At 44.0% G+C, this 13101-nt stretch overlaps 1 protein-coding gene across 1 annotated transcript in view; it reads left to right on the top strand.

Annotated features, from left to right (window-relative positions):
- Window positions 1-4200, top strand: part of LOC144170441 (chitinase-3-like protein 1) — a 35613-nt gene extending 31413 nt beyond the window's left edge. The window contains exon 8 of the mRNA XM_077700236.1: window positions 3940-4200. Coding sequence (XP_077556362.1) covers window positions 3940-4104 — 165 coding nt within the window. The 3' untranslated portion in view covers window positions 4105-4200. The remainder of the gene's footprint in view (window positions 1-3939) is intronic.
- The last annotated feature ends 8901 nt before the right edge of the window (window positions 4201-13101 follow it).

The following is a 13101-nucleotide window of genomic DNA, read 5'->3' as shown; positions in this document are numbered from 1 at the left end:
TGCTTGGTGTCGGGATAGTTGGTACGTAGAACATAATTTGAAAGGGCTGTTCTAGAGTCTTCTCACTGAAACGGACCCAAAAAACGTACACTTTGTCGTTAAGCCATGTTCACGACAAAGGATACGTTTTTTTGTGTCTGTTCCAGTGAAAAGCCTCCAGTGCAGCCTTTTCTAAAGACGTTTGAGAGAGTCTTTGCAGTATTTCACAATGAATACCCGGGTTTCTTTCTGAAAAGCAACTGCATTGTCCTCCTCAGCGTTGGCAGTCATGACGACGGGTCGACCACGGCACGGCCACCGAGAATATCAAGTCGTGATACAACTGTCCGTTAAATAATATTACGGGGTCATTCTCAGGACCAACAGGCTTTTGCTTGTTCGCCCACATGTTTTATGGACTAAGCAATAGAGTTAATATACTGACTCTAGAGGAAAGCCAATGCATTAAAACCACACCACACAAGAAGGATACCATGACATAATAATGTGACGGTTGCCAAACCATGTTTCAGCCTACTAAAACGATAATAATGACGGAAATTAACGGGAAACTTGCGATTGTTGTGTCTTCGCAACCGACTAGCAAAGTATATTTAAATTATTTGTAAATTGGCAGCGTGATAAGCAGGCGTCAGAATTGACAGAATCACGCTGTGGGTATGTAACAAACGTATGTTCAGTTTTGCGTGTTAGTTTAGCGTAATTGGTGCATTTCGCATTTCAGAAAGTTGCGGCAACGCTAGCGCAACACCGGCGTGCAGCGCGAATGAGAGTCGACGGATACACAAAGACACCAAGGGATCAGCTGACCCTAACTGACAAGCCAAGAATATTGATGTCTGAGAATTTTGCGCCGGTTTATTTTAAAGGGACCCTGCAACACTTTATCGACCTTTTTTTGGAATCTTAAATGCTTGTAGAACGTAGTCACCCTACATACTCAGTACTTATATAAGGGGGTTGCAAAGTACGTCAGTCAAAAATTACTGCTCTATGCCCATCAGATAACTTGGAAACTCGCTCAAAAGATTTTTCTCTTTCTCGGTCTTAACGTTCTTCGACGGCCCGAATTACGTCACTGAGGCCATGTAGCCGCTCTTTGCCGGTTTTCCTTCAGTTGCAGTAATGAATGTTTTCGATAGCAACTTTAAAAATAAAGCCACAAAAACAAATCAGAAACGGAAGGCGTATCTGGTGCAACGAGCAAATGACGCATTGCTGCTCCGTGCTGGCGATAAGTGTAGCTTTCGCAGTGCTTCCAGACACGAAGGAAAGAGTGAGAGCGCTTATCGAAAGTGTTGCAGGGTCCCTTTAATGTACACTTTGTGAGGCGATCAACGTTTTTCAAGCGAAATTAAACGAACTGTTAATTTATTAGCTGTATGTGCTTCCTACGAGACAAACCAATATGCACTGCAGCCGTTTAAACAAGGAAACAGCGTTCCTCGTAAGAGCGGCTTCCGAGATGTCCGTAAAGCTCTGCAAAGTAAGCTTTTTTAATTTATATAACCACCGAAGTAAGAACTATTGCAAAAGTGGCTACTTCGGCACAGCCCAATGGGACGATTGCAAAAAATAGGAGCAGAATAAATTAGCGGTTCGACCATTTATTTGTTCCTTTTCTTTATTAAACTGCATGTTTTTTCATTCTGTACTAACCACAGTCGTTGTGATACACCGGTGTAAATTTAATAGTGTAGTCCTTAATTTAGGTCACTTCTGTATAAATGTACGGAAACAGCAGAATATTTCCGGTGAAAGTAATTAATATTAATTAAGATGAATGTCGGCATGCGTGCCGATGTGGGAAGTGCCAGCGGGTTAGCCGTTCAAGCGCGGTGATCACTATAACCATTCTTGAATTTAGGTTTGCTGTAATTCTTTGCTCTCCTTTTCTTTACCGTCATTGCGTTCCATGATTGTTACAGTTTCAGCCTTTCTTGAATATATGCGTGGTTGTCGTAGTCTTTCACTGTTTTTACGACGGCTTGAAATACGGGGATATTCGTTTGTCCGAGCGTGCCCACAAAAGCGTGCAGAGGCCGGCAATGCTCAACAATGGCTCGAGAAAGTTTGCGGCGGAATACTCTTGAACAACGCAACGGCCTCCGAATTCTCGGCGGTAGTTGGGAAACTCAGCAACTCAGGTTCCTTAGGTTAACGGAATGGTAAACACAATGGGCCACCCGCGCGGGCATTGCAGTGCAACGGTGCTCACTAAACCACGGCCGTTCGATGAAAAGGAGGTCCATCGAGCGGCCGGGACTACACTATCTGGAAAGTTCCAGAAGGCTGCAAAGAGCGTAGCGTCGCGCGAGAAAGCTCTCATTGTGCCTGAGTGGCCGCGACGGCTGCTGTACACCCGCACAATTTCGTTTTAGTGCGAAGTCCTTAGATATTTGCTTCAAATACGCACGTTGTGAGGTACAGAAATTTGGTGGTAGAAAAAAGAAAAAAAAGTCGAAATTGGCGTCGAAGCGAGCGCCAGCCGGGGATGGAGCAAGGGAAAGGGAAACAGAAGCACTAAAGGAAGGAAGGATACTGCTGTACGTGCAATGCAAGCTTCCTTCAGTGATAAAGGTACCAATGGGGCGACCATGTGGCTCCTGGCAATGGCGGGCGAATGTAACAAGTTCTGAAGGCCGCTGTACAGGGGTCTGGGTGAATGATGATGGGCGCAGCAGCAAAGTTCCACAGAAAGTACAACAGGAGATTAACAGAAGGTTTAACTGCAACTTTTTCCCTCCTCCCGTACCCCGCAGAGTAGCATGTCGGCGTTAACATGCCGGCAGACCTCTCTGCTTTCCTCTAATAAAGAGCTTTCTCTCTCTCTCTCTCTCTCTCTCTCTCTCTCTCTCTAGGTTTTCGCCTACCCATTCGTACTTCTAAGCATCCCCCGTAACGTTGATTACTGCCCCTACGTAGTGGAGACAAAGCGTTCCGAAACAGCTCATGCATTACTTCAGCTAAGTTCAGGTCTATTGGCAAACAAGCAGTCAATTTCAGGCAACAACTTCGGGTGGAAGGTATTGTACCTGAAGTTAAGAGGAAGAAGTGGACTCATACTGCCAGCGCGCGTGATACTGGACCAAGAAAAAAATCAAGAAACACACGCTATCGTGCGCTTCGTCCTTGCTTGTTTTCGCCAAGTATCACGTTCGCTAGCAGTATGAGGTCCTTAGCAATCAACTCGCTCAACTTTCCGCTTGAAGAAGTGGCTGTGCGCTGGATATGTAAAGCGGAGAACTGAAAACCGGTGGTCCATCAGAATAACGGGGTGGGTACAAAGAGACGCGGCTAGAAGTAATGGTAGACAATTAACTGGATGGAGAAATGAATACAGAAAGTTCGGATGCAAATAAGCTACTAGGGCATCTCAAGATGGGAACTTCAGCGCACCATGGGGGAGGCCTCCGTCCTTGAGCGGACACAAACGTGATGATGATCATGACGATGCATTATGATATGCAAATTTTAAGTGATGAAAGCAGTGCGTCAGCCCACAGTTTCTTGGCATTTTCGTAAGCTCTTTCATTCCCACTACTCCATAAAAAGTCAAATTACATAAGCCTGCATTTCTTAAATCATTTTACCTACTATTTTTTCCCAACAAAAGGAGAGCAGATACGCTTGCAAGGAGCCTCTGGTTCTAAATTGCTGCTTAGCTGTAAATGAATGCATGTATTATTCCGGATTTTATGAGGCTGCGAAATTCTTGCCAGTATATTTGTTTTAGGAAGAATAATTTTTGATCTAACCAAATTTAAAGCCCTTAAGTATAAGAACTGGAGCCTTCGAGTTTAACTACCAGATTTAAAGCCCTTAAGTTTAACTCCATAGTGTGGCCTTAGTTCGACAAACTAAGGTCAGACTAGGGCAGTTTCGCTACTGTATTCATGACTTGGATGTGTTGAAATTGTCTTATCTATAACGTTACAGGTGGAGTGGACCGTTAACAATGGTTACGGTGGTGTGATGACCTACGCACTCAATATGGATGACGTCAACAACACCTGCGGAGGCGGGCACTACCCAATTCATACATTGATTCGTGATTTGCTCCTGGGCGAGTCAACACCATCTCAGCTGGCAAAAAATAAGTGACATGCGAACAAATACGCGGATTGCAAGGCAATCAGGAACAAATTTATGCGGGTAAAGTTTGTGGCTTCCAAATAAAGTTTCATTCTGTGCGTCGACCATTACTGCATTCTAATTGGAAATTTACCATCCATGCTTAAGTTGGTGCACGCACGATACTTCTTCAGCAAGTGCAGCTACTGTTTTCTCATCAATTCTGAGTGTGTATTATGCGGCAGAATGCAACAATGAGCACTGGTGCTGTCGCGGATGAACAAGTGCTATCGAGCCTTTATATTGGCCTCATTTGTATAATGAGGACTCTGATAAACTCTGGCGTGAGCAGAACTACTTTGGCTACGTAGACTGGAATTCTTCATCAGCGTGACCATGACACCTACAACAGAACATACCCACTGAGCATGATTAATGCGTACAAAGCCACCTCCTGACGGTTTGCAAAATACACAGAAGGGTCCTAAAGCGATAAAAAAATAAATGACCTTCCGGGTAAGAAATCGAACGATGGAAAGTAATGTCAACGAACAGGAGAATCACAAATGGCAGCAAAAATGTGACATGTTGTCACTTAAATACACCTAACAGCGCTATTTCTCCTCGAGTCCTAATTAGGTCCTACTTCACATGGAACCTGTGACAGAAATTCAACCTCAATTTACCGCTACCCCCATTAACAACTAGGAATGAAATCCTGCAGAGCCATTTCCCTTCAGGCCTGCAACAAACCACTTAAGACACTGAAAGGAGCCCTAGAAATGATAAAACGCAACACAATCTGAGGGAAGAACCCCCAGAAAATTCCTAAAGAGATCAGTAACAAAACACTACAAAAAACCGTTGGTATGTAAACACCAAAGAAAATTCTAAAAATACGAACAACAATGAAAACTTGCCCATATAATCTTTATAGGGACCGGGCGGCCGTTGTAGGGCACCGCCGTCGCTTCAGCGAACAGCGCCACCCGTGGCGAACCGCACGTCCTTTGTTGACAATGTCGCGGTACCAATGCAAAGTTTGAAGACTGGTCAGGCGGACGGGGGAAAGGGGGAACGAGGAGGAAGGAAGGACTGCCAACGACACCTCCCCAGCTCCCTGGGGCAAACAGAATGATCGAGTGCATATGACAGAACTGGGAAAAACTGTTTACTTTTACTATACCTCTAGCGTCGCGGTGGGATTTTCATCTTGAAGTGCTACATCACCACTTGCTTGGCCGCGAACGGAACCAAGTAAGAATCTCTGCCTCTGATTTGGTTTTAGTAATGCGAGATTGTACTGGTTTCATTCATGTGAATGTGTCGAAACCCTCTGCAGTATTTTTTTTTTACTTCGTGTTTTGCCATGTGGCATCAGAAGAAGATGTAAAGATGAGATGAGAGAACAAAGTAGGAAAGCAAGAGAAAGCTAAGAAAGTAGGGAAGAAGAAAGATAAGGGGTACAAAAATCTCAAGTAGTTTCGCCTCGTAACCGTGGCGAGGAGTACGTATCCGTACGGGGAACCTTCAGATTTGGAAGGCTAATTGCGGATCAAAATTGCGGATCAGTTGTAGTTGTGGCAGTAATAAAAAAAGATGCGTGAACCATGGCGCGAGGTTCAGGGGCTGACAGCAGTTTTCAATTAAAAAAAAAAAAAAACACGGAGCGCCTAGCGTTTCCACGGAACGTTGACATTATAAAACAAAATGATGTTACGCTTGTCCGCCCCAAATAAACGTTGCGTCCTATGTAATCTACGCGACCTTGTCGTAATGTGCCAGTTAACGGCCCGTGAGTTAATAGAAAAAGCGACACCAAGTATTAGTGTTTACGTAGGTAGCTTGTTGTAGCATTGGTAAACTGGCTGAAATCACAGCTACGAAAACGCCTTCAGGTTTGTGGAGAAGATCCAGATAGTGTTCCTATACGCATTGAGGTTTTTTTAGCAAGGTCGGTGCGGTTTCCGCTCTTTTATTTTCTCTTTTTTTCTCTCTCAAACGTTTTAATGAAGTTTTTTCGTGTGATTACGATTTTGGCTATTATCGCTCCCCAAAATGAAAGGCGAAGACAGATTTAACATAACAGAACCACCCATTACGTGTGCTATGCTAGCTTGTAGCCTGGGTCGTGCCGAGAACAAAGTTGATGTGTAGCTCAGGGCTGAGTCTTTTAGCAAACGCAGTTACTAGTGACTAAGTTACCGGTGGTATCACAAGGAATACCTATTGTTCTTTTATTCCTTCCCCTAAAAAAGGAAATGTGACTAATAAAAAACGCGTCAGATGAAAGGTGCTATATTATATGTCAAGTGTGTGGTTCTTGCAGCTTATTCTTATACGTAGCTAGTGTTCCCTTTAGGATCTGGTAATTACATGTAGATGTTGATAAAATGATAGCATTGAAGACAAAAACTATACTTTCTCTAAACGGCAAATTTTCTCTTGGGCATGTCTTGTGAATAGACTCTGTTGGTTTTCTTTTTTCGTCTCGTGTAAACAGTCAGCGCAGTCAACCATAAAACACTACCAACTAGCCCCCGTCTAACCCAACAGCCTGCTTCTCCCCTGTTTAATTAAGGGATTACGACCGCCGCATGAAGCCAAATATAAAGGCGGTAGAAACAAGATTGAAGCTGCCGTAAGTCCCACTTAAATTTCATCCGAAACTACGTTCCCGAATCTCTTCCGAGCGATTTTCCTCTCTTCATATTCAGCAAATTTTGCAAAGGCTAATTTTTTGAGGTCGACAAAATGCTAGCCACTGCCGTAAAGAAATTCATTACAACTAATGACGTTGTCTTCTAACCTCGCAAACAAACCTCTTCCTTTACTGTTCCAGGTTTTTCTAGCTAGACCAAACTGAAGACTGGAATAAATGTTTGGCGCCTTCGGGAGTGCCTTTTCCAGACAGATGAAGAATAGTCACTCTGCAAGTTTTGAACTAGCTAGGTTTCATTGAAAAGATGCATTGCTTATGTCATTCTAGATTTTCAAGTAGATCCAATTCGCCCTGCGGAAATACTGAAAGTGAAACTTATTGTAGCCTAGTATAAATTCTTTCGTGTGATATGTGATGTGAAAAACATTTGGGCGGTTGTGCTCCACTGTCAATAGTCACAAAATGCAAATTAGGGAAGTTAGAAAAGATCGCGAACGGGTCGGGAGCCAGGCGTCTCAAGCGAGCGTAGCAGAGGGTGCTGACCCCCGAATCCCAAGTCGTTGCAGTGGGATTGAGAACCACAACACTGGATATGGGCCTGACCGAATTCGTCTGATGTTAGATGATGATGACGAGGCTGATGAATTGGCGAGTCCACTTTTTTTATTGTAGAGAGTAAGGACTTACTGTAATTCATATTCCCAAGCTGTGGTCGTATGGGAGGGCAAACATTTTGAAATGTGAACAAAATGGTTACATCCATATCATGGTCAGAGCAACAGTCACAGTGGTTCAGTTACATCTAAAAAAGAAACAACACGGCTAGGTCAGTGTAAAAAGCATCCCAAAAGACCCTTCACAGACGCCTGAATTCCCGACAGACTATAACACTTTACACCCGTTTTGGTCAAAAAGGGTTTAAAAATTCAGAGCCCTTCCACCCCGTGAGGAGGGATGGCCAGTAAAGCTGCGGTGCGGAGCCTCCGCGTGAGGTTTGACTGGTCCAAGGGGTGCACGAAGCAAAACGCGCTTAATTGTTTGTAATTTGCGATTTAGCATTGTTCCTGGTTGTTAACTGAAAGTCCAGTCCTGTCCAGTCACTGCTCCTCGCGCATGCTCAGCACGCCTCTTCACGAGCCACGTGAGACGGCTATCAAGCGCCTCCGACGCAGCGTCAGACTTGGCTACTGCGCAATTGAGACGCACACCTGGGCACGCGCCGGCGCCAGCGCGTCTGCCGCGGCTATGACGCAACACAACCCAACACAATCCACTTTGATCCAATCCAAATCCAAATCCAATCCAATCAAATCCAAGCCAAGCCAAGCCAAGCCAAGCCATCCCAAGCCAAGCCAATCGAATCGAATCCAATCCAATGCCCCTCGCGCTTGCGCAGAACGGCCCTTCACGGCACACGAGAAACTGCTCAACCTCGGCCCGTGTAGCTTACGCTACAAAACACACAGGAATCGTGAGTAGAAATTTATTATAGCGCGGGTATGGTAATCACGGCGCATGGTCTATGAAGGCCCTAGGACCTTTTTAATTTTGTATGATTTTTTCCATGCCCCGGGGGTGTGGCGCGCAGTTTTACGATTCCAGGGATTTGAGTGGGTTCCGCAACGTGGCGCTACGCTCGCTAGCGATTCCTGTCTACATCGCTCTGGGCCGGAGACGATCTGCTGAATCCTAGCCATTTACAGCTTTGCTGTAAAAATCTTGTGCCATGGCCCACCCCTTTAAAAGGTGTGTTGACTGAAAAAGGGTGAAAGGATGAAGAAAGGATGTGCTAGTGAACTCCCTAAAATATGGATCGGCTGAGTACGCTTCCCGACATACGGATACATTCAACAGGCAAAGGTCACACTTGGACCACAAATGAATTGAGCGAGAAAACCAACGGGATGCACGGGGAAGCTAGTATATACTGATTTACATTACAAAAACGTTTGGTATTCTTGCTTTCATAGCCAGCAGAGGAACGTCCTCTGATACAGTCGGTGGGCTTGTCGCAAAAATGAAAAAATAGCGCCAGTTTTGGAGTAATGAGTTTTAATGTCAGCAGTTGAAAGTAAGGTTGTGGATTTGCAAAAAAAAAACTTTAATCGTGCAGCAGATAAAGCAACCTGCTGCAGTTATTTTGATCAATAAGTCGTAACATTTTATTAATGATGACAAACCTATTCCACATCCTTTCAACACCCTCCAAGAAGGCTGTTCATTATTTCACCACCTTTTTATTTCACAACAAAAAACATGTGTGACCACCTTGCAAGAGTTTTCACAGCTTTCGGAGAGGACTAGAATGCTAAAAGCGTAGTGTGCGTATTCAATGTGTTCATTTTTTTATATTTTTCAAGAAATTTATATTTTCGTGATAAGGGCAAACCATTATAGACAGTGCAATTAATTTGTTATTGTCCGTGATTTGGGACAAATCAGTATTAACACGAAGACAATGTTCGGGAGACTAACACTGATTAGGAGCATGATTTTTCTATACATTTAAAATGAAACTCATTCGTATTGACAGGAGCAAGCCATTTATACAATACGCAAAATTTGTGTTATCATTCTGCTTGACTTACGGCACAATTATGAAGTTCCATTAATACTAATAAGAATACAATTTTGAGGGAATAAGACTGATCGGTGCGCTGTATAATTATTTTGTAACAACCGTTAATCACACCGTAATAATTTTATCATAATATGAAGGGGACCGTACTGCACCGAAAGGAGAAGCCACGGCGGTGCGCTTGAATAGCTTCCAGAATGGCTGGGGTGGGAATGCGTAAAACTACTTATAGGGCCTTAATAATAGTCGCTGTAATGAAATAACAAACACCCATCTTACACCCTTTCAACACCGCACCGAAAATCCATGGTTTTGGAGTCTTTCAACGTCCTTTTTGCCACACAGAAAGTGTGTATAGCTACAAATTAGGGTGTTTGAACCACGACCAACTATACTTGGTCGTGGTTTGAACCTGATAAAAAGGTTGTGAAAGACCACCAAACAAACTATTATACCTGTCTACACCTTTTTAGGCGATAAGGATGTAAAAATGCTTAGTGTGTATAAAAGGTATACAAGGCGACCATACATTGCATTTAAAGGGGTCATGCAGACAAAACACAAGTTCGGTTCATTCGAAAGATTGCTTCATGAGAATCATACTGACACCACTTTTAACGTGCACTTCTATCAAATAAGCTATATTATTAGGAAACAAAGGGAATGCCCATGTGACCCACTAGATCATTTCCCGCCGCAGGACCTATCACGTCATATGCGCCAGGTCTGCGATTGGCTGAGGTCGGCAAAAGCAAATGTAAATTAGGCAGAACTTATAGGCTTGCCAAACGAGCTACTTTCGGGCAAATTTAGGGCACATTCTTTTTATAACAGTAATAATGGGGGATAAGCAGTGGAAGTTACGACGTACCTGCACATAGAAGTGCCGATGCGTGCAGCTGTTGGTACTGCGCACACTGTGCTTGTTTTAGCTGCACAGCACTGCGGCGCTTTGGGGTTGTCTCAGACGACACTGACCGATTGGTGTAAGCGACAGTGTCTTACGTGACCATATTTGTAGACGAACCCCATGTTTCACGGGACGATTATTTTCTACCTGAACAAGAAAAAGCCCGGTACAAATGCAGTCGCAGAAAACGGCCCGCTGCGGTATCGTGGCGCCATCTAGGTTGATTAAGGGTAAACGGGGCTCCGCTTCACACCAAGTTTAGCTTGAAGACCTGCTTTTGTGATGTTATTGCAAACGTCGTGAAACAAACGCTTTTGCGGGAGTATCAAAATATTAGCCTAGAATAATTTCTCAGGGAATAAAGCATGGTTTGCTCCCGGACAAGCGCTGGAGGCACTATAAAACACGAAATCTTTCGAATAAAGCGAACTTGTATTTTGTCTGCATGGCCCCTTTAAAATGAAAACACCATTACTCTCAACCAGACTAAAATACCCTACATAAACATGGAACGCCCAAAAATGCCCCAAATTGCGAGAAGAATGCAGCAGAATATATGCTACGTTGGTGATATTCCGGATCAATAACGTAGCGTTAATATTTAATTCATTTGGCGTGCTCCATACCAGAAAACAACCGCTGGCCTAACTGTGACACGAGAACCACATAATATACTTGATAAACAATCACTTTATCTGATTGTTGAAGAAAATGCCGACACTTATTGATAAACTACGACGCACTTCGCGGGATATGGCGCCGAAAATGTTTTTGTCATTCTTTGGCAAACAAATGTCGTGTTCTGGTCAGCATTGTCGAGGAGTGAATTTAGGACCCCACAGGTGAATTGGGAAACCAGCATTTAGTGAGCTCGCACAGCAGTAGCAAGAAAAGGCAAGGCCGCCATTTGAAGCGTGCACACAGTGTCAACGCTTTTTAAAGACGATAGTCTTTCTTGGGCTACTTAAATCCAGAAATTTTGGTCTGTCTGTATGTCTGTCTGTCTGTCTGTCTGTCTGTCTGTCCGTCTGTCTGTCTGTGACTCGATTCAGCCACCTGGCCAAAGCAAAACAACGCCTGCGCAATAGTCTTATATAGTCACAGCTAAATCTACCCGTCTATGTCCGGTGTAATGTTCATACTTGTCAACATTGTTGAAGAGCAAGACATTACGCAAATATGAGACAACAAACAATACAGAAGTGATATTTGCAGTGTTCCTTTATAAAAAATCAAACATTCTTGACTTTTGCGAAATTAAATACTTCATCAACTGCAGAAAAAGAATTCACTCCGCCGTCGCCTGCTGTCGCCCGCGCCACTATAGCTTCTGGCGCCATTTTAAGAAATCAACCGGAAACAGTTACGCAAGGTTCCACTAGATAGGTTCCACGTTCTGCTTGCAACGCACGTGGAGTAGGGAAACCCGGTTCTATAAACGTTGAAGTAGGGCGCCTCGATTAACGCGCGTCTTCGCCGTACGGCAGCGTTCGCATCGAGACACCCGGTTTGGAGCAGAGGAACGCGGGAAGTTTAAAATGATTTAAGCGAAACTTTGGTGTCTTTACCTTGGGAGGAGCGTGACGCAAGAGGTAACAACATGAGGGGTGAGCGGGAAAGCGAACGGAGGCATTTACTTCGCAAAAGCAGATAAAGACTGTCGTCTTTTGACGGCATTTGCAACGAAAGGAGCAGATACGCGGCCAATTTTTTTTTGTCTATCTCGACGATCATGATGATGATGATGATGATAGTTCGGTTTTATTGGCGCAAGGCCGACTATGGGCAAAGAGGGCCAAAGAAGAAGTTACTGAATTATGATGAGACCGTACATACTAAAACATGCGACTAAAAGTAAAGGTGATGCAAAACAAAAGACAATGGAGATGGCTGGTGTATAGGGCCAGGGTGATTACACATGATATGACAAGAGCTGCAGAAAGTTTACCTCAGCTAAAAACTTAAAAACACGTTGACTAGAAAACATTGGTTCGTCGGCTAAAAAGTATGATGGGTGCAAAGGAATGTGTCGTCTGTATAATTCAGGGAAATGTTTGTGTCGTGTTGTGTCAAGTGCCTTGCATGTGATTAGTATGTGGACTACGGATAGGCCCTTTCCACACCTGCTACACGTGGGTCCCGACGTTCCAGTGAGCAGGTGGGAGTGCGTAACATGTGTGTGGCCTATCCGCAGCCTAGCCAGGGCGACTTCAGTGTATCTGTTGTGTGAGTCAGTTATGTAGCGTCCCAGTTGTGGTTTTATTACGTGTAGTTTGTTTTCTGTTTGTTGACTCCAGTGTAATTGCCATGTGTTACGAAGCTGTCGTCTGATGTGTGTCTTTAGGTCGGTGTAAGGTACTGTTGTAACGTCAACTGTAGTCATGAGAGCAGCATCACCAGCCATTTGGTCGGCGGACTCATTGCCAGGGATTCCACAATGCCCTGGTACCCAGCATATAGTTATTTCAAGATTTGAGGCATATGCAGACATTAGTACCTTGAAAAGAGCATTTATGACATAGTTTTTAGATGACCTTCCTAATGACAGTGCCTGTACAACGCTTTGAGAGTCTGTGTACACAATGGACTTGGGAATTTTATATTTGATGATGTGGTTTGTAACGAGTAAAATGCCATATGCTTCTGCCGTGTAAATACTGTTATGAAAATTCATTGTTTTGCTTACTCTAAAATTTGGTCCGTGCGCTGCACAAGATACCGTAGAACCAGTTTTCGACGCGTCGCTATAGAATTCTGCGCACCTGTACTTGTCCTGCAGGAACAGGAAGTGCTGCAGAATTGCATTCTTGGGTACCCTATTTTTTTCTACAAGAGTGAATGACAGGTCGCATGATACAGGACGAAGATGCCATGGTG

This window comes from Haemaphysalis longicornis, unplaced genomic scaffold (assembly GCF_048455015.1).
Source record: "Haemaphysalis longicornis isolate Haplotype H1 unplaced genomic scaffold, Haemaphysalis longicornis Haplotype H1 scaffold_2, whole genome shotgun sequence".
NCBI classification, from domain to species: domain Eukaryota; kingdom Metazoa; phylum Arthropoda; class Arachnida; order Ixodida; family Ixodidae; genus Haemaphysalis; species Haemaphysalis longicornis.
This window is presented reverse-complemented; position numbering and strand designations above follow the sequence as displayed.